At 41.0% G+C, this 9,109-nt stretch overlaps 1 protein-coding gene across 1 annotated transcript; it reads left to right on the top strand.

Annotated features, from left to right (window-relative positions):
- The first annotated feature begins 3,060 nt into the window (after nt 1–3,060).
- prpf3 (PRP3 pre-mRNA processing factor 3 homolog (yeast)) lies at nt 3,061–9,045 on the top strand. Its single transcript, XM_062399519.1, has 17 exons — nt 3,061–3,238; nt 3,707–3,860; nt 4,234–4,364; nt 4,569–4,736; nt 4,852–4,938; nt 5,039–5,319; nt 5,427–5,545; nt 5,627–5,814; nt 5,946–6,112; nt 6,250–6,332; nt 6,498–6,641; nt 6,726–6,825; nt 6,954–7,067; nt 7,153–7,271; nt 7,938–8,015; nt 8,100–8,155; nt 8,262–9,045. Exons 2-17 carry the CDS (start codon nt 3,716–3,718, stop codon nt 8,409–8,411), a joined length of 2,130 nt encoding a protein of 709 aa, XP_062255503.1. The 5' UTR covers nt 3,061–3,238; nt 3,707–3,715; the 3' UTR covers nt 8,412–9,045.
- The last annotated feature ends 64 nt before the right edge of the window (nt 9,046–9,109 follow it).

Raw genomic sequence — 9,109 nt, forward strand, 5'->3', positions numbered from 1 at the left:
TCAACTAGTAAAACAGATGAGGGAGAATCAGTAACCCTACCTGGTCCAGAGGAGCCCATCGCATCACTAACCCTGACATTAACATGTTATATTTAATTTCATAAATAATTTTGGCGATGGGTGCCCTTTTTTTGGTTTGAGCACCTGCCCCCCAAAATGTCAGTGCACGGGCCTGCCCCTGAGATTGTATCTTCCAACATGATTTACAGCTCTTGTCAGATACAATGAAATAAATCTGGGTCAGCATGATGAAATATATCATAGCCACACACTGGATGACTCAAAAAGCTGGATGAAGCAGCACGGGGAGCCTCTCAACTTAAGTCATAAATTATGTTCTTATGTAATATTTATGTGGAAGCATTATTGCATCTTAATACACTCAGCTGACATCACATTATAGGAAATATTATACAGCAATCATAAGGAAACATTTGTGAAGGCTCAACAATCTTACTGCAGACTAAAGGCTTCACATTCCACTGATATAATACATTAATTCATGCAATTGTCACCACACATTGTTTAAGCTGCACAAGCAGGTTGAAGTCAGTGTGTTTACCAGTGAGGGCTATGTGTGTGTGTGTGTATGTGTGTAGTTGTATAGAAATATCTGCGGTATTGTCATATTATGTGCTGAGGTGTCATTACATAACAGTGTTGGCCAGAGAGCGGTTGGCAAGGGGGGTCGGCACGGCTGTGTGGGTGTGAGTGGGGGGAAGCACATGTGATGTGCCAGTGAGGAGGCAGAGGGGTGGGTCAATCGGAGTCTGTGTGTGTGTGTGTGTGTGTACTCATTTTTGTTGCTTCTTTAGGACCTTTTCCAGCATAAACCCTGATTTTGTCAGGACTAGCTGATCTCATGGGGACCAGGCTTTTGGAAGTGAATGCAAGGTCCTAAAAAGGATAGCTTCCCAAACCTGGTGTGTGTGTGTGTGTGTGTGTGTGTGTGTGTGTGTGTGTGATATTTCCTGCTCCTGCTGATCATTTGATTACAACCATATAAAGGCAGTATCAGCGTAAATTTTGTTTAAATAGGAAATCGTGTTTTTATTCCTTAATTATTAACCTTACAAATAACTCATATGGGGCTGAGACAATCAATTAATCAGATTGTTGATCAACAAAAATCAACAATACAACCACTTTGATAATCTTTTCTTTGCCTTTGCATACCATACCAAACCTTTGGTGACTAACCAAAAGTTGAAAAACACAAAATGTTTAGTTTACCATCGTGAGTTTTGTTTTGTTATTGGTGAAAATAATCACTCAAAAATAATTGACTGATTCGTTTCTGTGTTATGATTTTACACTTGCAACAGAGGGGTCACCGAGGGGTCACAGAGGGAACTAGATCCAAAGTAGTGTTTCCATACACCAAGAGGCTTGTGTTGGTGGCGGACTCACAGCGTTGACAAAAGCAAATATATAATGATCTGATGTCTTTCTATTATTCTGTGGTGTTAATAGGAGTCTTCCTCTGAGTTACAAGATACTGAAATATTGTGCAAACCAAGTGAGAGCACAGTCTGGTTATTCAGATAAACAGGGCCGTAGGGAACTTATTAACCTGAATGTAAACAACCTGAGTGGCGGGTGAGTGAGTGGGTGAGTGAAAGCCAGAAGGTAAATTGTGACTGATGGATCCTTGATGAATCAGCATATGAAGGGAGGTGTTGATGATGGGGTTGTGCGGTTCAGAATAAGTTAGTTAAATACGGTCGAAGGGAGAACCTGTCTGGCAAACAACATGAACAGTGTGAGTGAAAGCGTGGACGTTGGTAGAGAGAGTGGGGGGGTGAAGGGTGATCTGACAGACGGGTCTAGCCTCAGGCTCACTATGCATTCATGCTCACACTATTACAACTGCGCTGCGTTGACCCACATCACGCAACGATAGAGAAAAAAAACGGGTGGGGGGGCTTACAGGGGAAGGAAATGGAGATCACCTGATTATCCCCATGTTTGCAGCAGGGGACTGGGTTCAGTACGTTGTGACTACTTAGGCAAGAGCTGGCCAGCGTTTCTCTCTAGTGACAAAAAGGAGATTATAGTGCTTTGATTTAAGCCACGAGTTAAGCCATCACTTTACAGGGGGCAACTGGAAATGGAAAATAACCAATTTTTGTGATAGACAGATAAACTCTTTTTGTGAGAGTTAAACTATTCACTTGCTGATTTATAATCAACTTCAAGATAGAGCCCCCCCCCCAAACAACTAAAAAATTATATATTTGTTGAAACTTAAAAAAACAACAGCAAAGGATAGTAATTACAAGAGAAATACGAAATACCTTGTTTGTGGAAGCTCTTTATTTATTGAGGTTTAAAACATTCTGACTTAACAAAAAAACAATATTTTGAAGATCAGATATTCAGCCTAGAAAATACAAGAGGTGGCCATGTGTTTTGTGGACACACATGTAATCTGATCCACTGAGAGTCTGTTATGGAACAATGTTACCCAAAACTGACGTCATCATTTTACCAAAATTGCATTATAAATGAGCAAGAAATATTTATAATCAGTTATAGTAATTTCTACATATATTGAGCTTAAGCGTATTTGAGTTTTTTTAACTTGAAAATATAAGTTAACTCTAGTCCTTGGGCAGTAGTTTTGACAACAATTACATTGTCAAAAAGTATTGCCTATTACTGTTGCTGTACATTTATTTCGATACATTTATTGAAAAAATGTCGGGGGTCCTGGAAACATTTTGGCATCTTTTCGTAACTTGCTGCGTGCTTCTGTATTTGCATGTCAGCATTTGTTATGAATTTTTGCAGCACATGTTGTTTCCTTATATTGCATGTTTTTTTTTTAAATGTTTGCATGTTGTTTTCTTAATTTAATTTGCAACACAACACCGAACTAAATAAGAAAGAGAAGAACGTAAAATGCAAAAGATTAAATACAACTACTCTCTGTAAAACTATTTTCTCTGTAAAAGGCTTCTCATCTTTTACTTTGAGGGATACACTCGACCGCTTCCGTCGGACGCCGCTAGGTGGAACCTATGGGTGGAACGACCAAACAGAAATTATGCCGAAGAAGAGTCTGTTTCCGGTTCCGGGTCGTGGCTGTGAAACGTCGTGTGGACGGCGCCACTTTCAGCCGAAAGTTTCTCAGATAACCTGGTTTTTGGGCTGGATAACGACTCATAGGCTTGATCATTTATTTTGGACTGTTACCACAAAAGTGGCCTGACCGAGGATAAAGGCAAACAGTGAGGTTTGTATCTTTCTCTGAGCCGCTATCCGTCGGTGTTGTTAGCTGGCCGATAGCAACATGCTAATTCTAATTAGCGCCCTGCCGGGGAGTTGCTACGCATGTTATTAATTTAATCTCGTGTGTTTCGACTGGTTAATAATTGTGTCAACTAGTCTAACATTTAACAGACGGTGTTACGTTTTATTCCGAGTGTGCGTGTAAGAGTTAATATCATCTGAATGCGCATGTTGTGTAGCGGTTGTTTAGTGGATTGTGTTTGCTTGAGTCCACGGGGACTGATAATCTTGTCAAAACTATTTATTGGTTTTCAACATCAACAAAAAGCGGAAACCAAGAAGCAGATGCGATTATGAAATAGCTAAAAGGTGCAAGATGGCACACATCACGGTCCCCGCAATTAAGTGCAGACCACATAATGAAATCGCATGTATCTTATAAGATGTTAACTCTGTTGTTTTTGTTGTGCAGAATCAGAGGATGTCTCTTCCTAAGCGAGAGGTGGAGGAGCTGAGACCATGGGTGGAGCGCACTGTGAAGAAAGTGCTCGGCTTCTCAGAGCCCACTGTGGTCACTGCAGCTTTACACTGTGTTGGAAAGGGGCTGGACAAAAGGAAGACCATAGGTAACTTCTACCTATTTGAATCCTGCTATTTTTCATCTATATAAAGTCTTGCGAATGTCACATTAGACATTCTGAGTCAGATTTCCTTTTTCTGTGGATAAACGTCAGCTACACAAAAAAACAATGTGTCCTCTTGACTGTACAGTCAAAGTTAAAGACTCCAATGGCTTTAAGGTACATCATAAATGTATGACCCTCATATGTTATGAATTGTAATGTCATCAGTTTTTGCAGATTACTTTTATGATCAACGAGCCCATTTGTCAACTTATAGTTTCCGCTCTAGCTTCGATACGGTCAGGGTCACATGAGTGATGAGCAAATAATTGTATTGTTGTTTGTTTAAATTAATTGAAATTTGTTTCTCCCACAGACCAGCTGCGTCCTTTCCTCGATGACTCTGCGGGGGGTTTCGTGGAGCGTCTTTTTGAAGCACTGGAGGAGAGTCGCAGCGCCCGCGGCAGCAAAGGATCCGGAGAAAAGAATCGCAAGAGAGATCTTAAGGTACACAAACACCAGAGGAGACTTTTATACTTGATTTCAACTATAACGTGGAAATTGGGTTTCATGGTTACAAATACATTTCTGAAACAAGATAGTTGAAGAAGAAAAAGCTTTAGATAATTGAGCAAGTTCTCCATGTGTTAACACCCTGTCTTTTTTCTCAGGTGATTTAATTGATTGCTGCTTCTGTTTTGATTGTCTCAGGATGTGTTTGGGGATGAAACTGAGCCGGGTTCCAAGCGAGAACCTCAGAACGCAGGAGATGGGACAGTGGCAAAGCGAAAACGGGTCCCTCGGTTCGAGGAGGTGGAAGAGCGTGAGGTCATCCCTGCACCTCCATCTGAGAGCTCTACTATGCTCACCAAATTGCAGGTATGATACTCCACTCTCCACAGCTATGGCATAATAAGTTATTTTGTAGCATCAGAATCAGAAGATATTTATTGCATTATAATATTTGTACCCATACCCAAACTTTCTCAAATAGATTAAACAGATGATGGAAGCAGCCACAAAACAGATCAAAGAGAAAAAGAAACAACTGAATTTTTCATCTCCAGCTCCTCCTCAACAGGTAAGACATTTTCCCCACGAAAACTCATATTTTTCTCAGTATCGGGCATTTCAGACAGTTCATAAAGTATCAAGCTGTTCTTATTACCCCCTGCTTTTAGATGTTTACCCTTGCTACACCACAAATGGAAGCCTCCACAGTATCACGGCTTCTCAGCACCAATGCTGCTGCAGGTGGTGGTGGTGCATCATCCATCGGCCCCTCCCAGGCTGCCAGCTTTATGAATGATGCTATCGAGAAGGCCCGCAAGGCTGCTGAGCTACAGGCACGCATCCAGTCCCAGTTAGCCCTGAAACCTGGTATCCTCGGAGCATTGGGAAACACTGGGCCTCACAACCTAGTGGCACTAGCTAATCTACACGCCATGGGAATTGCTCCACCGTAAGTAGAATCCAAAGAGAGGGGGGGAGGGGGGAACATTTTAGTACTTAACTTGATGTGGCAGAGTGAAAACAGACAGCTTTTCCTGTGGGCTCCTTTTATTATAGGAAAGTGGAAATCAAGGAGGTGAATAAGCCAACACCTCTTATCCTGGATGATTTGGGAAGAACTGTGGATGCAAGTGGCAAAGAGGTTGAACTCACACATCGCATGCCCACACTTAAAGGTAAGAATACAGAAGATAATTAGACACAGTCTTAATTTCTTGTTTGGGTGTTTCTAAATAAATTCCCCTCTCAATGTTCAGCTAACATTCGAGCTGTAAAGAGAGAGCAGTTCCGTCAGCAGCTGAAGGAGAAGCCTGGTGAAGACATTGAGTCCACGTCCTACTTCGACCAACGTGTTTTAATAACACCAGCTCAACGCCCTCGCAGAGGCTTCAAATTCCATGACCAGGGGCGCTTCGAAAAGATTGCTCAGAGAATTAGAACTAAGGTTTGTTTTTTAATTCTCTAATATTTTCATTGTCAGCAGGTGTCTGCTCTGAGCCTATTATGAATAGAGGACTTTTATGGTTCACCCAACTTGACTTGTGACCCTCTTGTGCTGATGTGTACCTCAACCAGGCCCAGTTGGAAAGGTTGCAGTTGGAGATTGCCCAGGCAGCAAAGAAGACAGGAATCCATGCGTCCACCAAGCTTGCCCTGATTGCACCCAGGAAGGAGATTGGAGAAAAGGAGGTGCCCAACATTGAGTGGTGGGACTCTTTCATCCTGCCCAGCAACGTAGACTTGTAAGAAACCACATCTATTTCCAGCTTAAAGGCAGTATGATTTTGGTTGAATGTAAAAACTGTCCCAAGCACAAATAATTAAACAGTTTGTACTTAATTTAGTTTACTGAGATATCTTTCTTCTTAATCTTTTGCAGAGGCACCGAAACAAAATTTGAACAGCTGGAGTTATTTGGTGTGACCAACCTTGTAGAACATCCTGCACAAATTAACGCCCCAGGTAAGTGTAGAGAAGATTTAATGTGAGCTGTGAACTCTTTAAACTTATGTTTCATATTATCATTATGAAGTAAAGCAAAAATTGGTTTCTTAATGGTGTTTGTTTGATTATTACCATAATAGTTTGCAGGAATTATTAAAGATGTTGTATGTGTGGGGTTCACAGTTGACACAGATAAGGCAGTCACGCTTGGTGTGTACCTGACAAAGAAAGAACAGAAGAAATTGAGACGACAGACACGGAGGGAGGGACAAAAAGAAGTTCAAGAAAAGGTCCGCCTGGGTCTCATGCCTCCACCAGAACCCAAAGGTACCTACACAAACCTGGAGTTACAATTTGGTGCAGTGCAAGATTAAACAGAATGCAGCTGATGATTGTTTTTCCTTTCCCTAGTGCGCATCTCCAATCTGATGAGAGTGCTGGGGACGGAGGCAGTTCAGGACCCGACAAAAGTAGAGGCCCACGTCAGAGCACAGATGGCCAAGAGACAGAAGTTAGTAACACAATCAACCCTCCTTCATTATCTTCTTGTATCTTGCACTCATGGAGAATCACATATCATATTAAAGAAGAATAAAAGCCACCCTAAAGGTTTTTCTAATTGTGTCCCCCTCCCTTCAGGGCTCATGAAGATGCCAACGCCGCTCGCAAACTCACAGCAGGGCAGAGGAAAGAGAAGAAGGTCAAGAAGTTAAAAGAAGACCTTACTAATGGGGTTCACATTGCAGTGTACAGGTGTGTATTTCTGGGGAGAGATCAAACACTGTTTGTGTGTTGAATCATGGAAGTGTGTGTTAATTGTTGTACCTTTTCAATACAGGATCCGTTACCTGCAAAGTACTTCTAAGAAGTTTAAAGTGGAGAAAAATGCCATCCAGCTGTACCTGACAGGCACAGTAGTCCTGCACAGAGATGTCAACCTTGTTGTAGTGGAGGGAGGTAAGGAAAACCTGTCCATGACACGCCACAGGGATGTGTCTTTGCCAGTTTGACCAGTGCTTTGTAAAATAAATATGTATTGCCTTGAAGGAAAACTATTTGGACATTAAATGCCACCCATTGATATTCTTAATTTCTAAGTAATGATCATTCCATTTTCTCCCAGCTCAGTACATGGTTGATCCTTTTCAGCATTTCACTGTGGTTCTATAACACTTCCTGCACTTTTTTTTTTATATACTTCATTATTTATTTCCAATTTACCCCAAAAGGTTGAAATGTTGTCTGATGTGTTGTTTCTCAAATATATTGAAATGGCTTATGTGTCTATTTCTAGTGGACAAGTTATTAAGAGGACTAATGTAAAATATCAAATATAATTTTATTGTCCCATAGGGATATTTGTCTTGGGCCAAAATCAGCTGCAGATATCGACATATTACAATCGACAACAAAGAACAGTACACAAAGACATATCAAGCAAGACCCATTATAGAAATCCAGAATAAAAGTTAATTAAAAATTGAACTTGCCTTAGAACAGTTAAAAGGATAAATAATAGTGTCACCATTTAACATTTCAAGTTACACCTTGAAGAAAATTAAGTTATAGAAAAATCAATCTCATAATTGATGTATTGTGCTTCTGGACGTTCACTCTCCTTAGGCCCCAAATCCCAGAAAAAGTTCAAGAAGCTGATGATGCACAGAATCAAATGGCAGGAACACAACAGTAAAAGAGATGGTAAGTTGTCTCTGGAGTCTTTTATCCCAGTTATCATGTGTTTGAGATTATTTAACAGACACTAAACTCATTATTCTTTATTAGATCCTGATGGTGACGAGGAGGCCAGGAGAAATAACAAGTGTTGGTTGATTTGGGAGGCAAGTTTCTTTCATTCTATTTTATTGACGTTTTATTTATGTTTTTAATATGTCCTTTTTTATTTTTTGTAATCTCATTTAAATCTAAATCCTATTGGTTCTTCAGGGAACAGCCAAGGAGCGCAGTTTTGGGGACATGAAGTTCAAGCAGTGTCCCACGGAGAATATGGCCAGAGAGCACTTCAAGAAGCACCGCACAGAACAGTATTGGGACCTGGCCCTCAGCCAGAGTGTGCTGGAAACCTCGGACGACTGAAACCTGCACGGAGCTTCAGTCAACACGCCCCCTCCCAGACCTACAGCCTCACAGTCAGGAGAGCCTCACTGCTGACCGGCTGCTTTCATCTGCCCAGCATACAAACCTAATTCAGAGACTTGAAAATAGAAAAGCAGGAAGAATAATCCTGTGTAGGTCTTTATGAGGATGTGTGACAGATGAGTGTGTGTGTAGGAGAATGTGTATGCCTGCATCATCAGTCTTTACCTGTAGGCACCTCAATCAGATCTTGTAATCTATTATAGATTAACAGGATCCAAGGCTAAATATGAGGACAAGAAACTGTCAGACTATATCACGATTTATTTTCTTTGTGATGAATCCCCCACATGTCCACCGATGTTAATCCCTGTGTGAGTGAATCAGTTGAATATATCGCCTTCATCAGTGAGTGAGTGACTGCTGCTGTGCTAACACGTGTACAGTAAACCTGGAAGCACTGTAGGCTCCAGTTTCGGGACTGACTTGTGTTACAGCTACATTTCACAAAATAAAAAATCTCCACTAAGCATTTTTTTTTTCTTTTGGATAAAAGATTAAGTCTTTGAATCACCACTAGCGATATTTCTCTGTAATATTACAGTCAAAGCCTTAAATAAACAACAACATGTAACCAACTCGTGTGCGTGATTTTGTATTAGCACTGTTAAACTTCGACATGAACCGTGACGCTGTTT

Source organism: Platichthys flesus, chromosome 11, assembly GCF_949316205.1.
Source record: "Platichthys flesus chromosome 11, fPlaFle2.1, whole genome shotgun sequence".
In the NCBI taxonomy this organism is placed as follows: domain Eukaryota; kingdom Metazoa; phylum Chordata; class Actinopteri; order Pleuronectiformes; family Pleuronectidae; genus Platichthys; species Platichthys flesus.

Coding starts and splice junctions, on each gene's coding strand:
- prpf3 (XM_062399519.1), top strand. CDS start 3,716: ATGTCTCTTCCTAAGCGAGAGGTGGAGGAGCTGAGACCATGGGTGGAG. Junction 4,737..4,851: donor CTATGCTCACCAAATTGCAG/GTATGATACTCC, acceptor TTTCTCAAATAG/ATTAAACAGATGATGGAAGC. Junction 6,113..6,249: donor CTGCCCAGCAACGTAGACTT/GTAAGAAACCAC, acceptor AATCTTTTGCAG/AGGCACCGAAACAAAATTTG.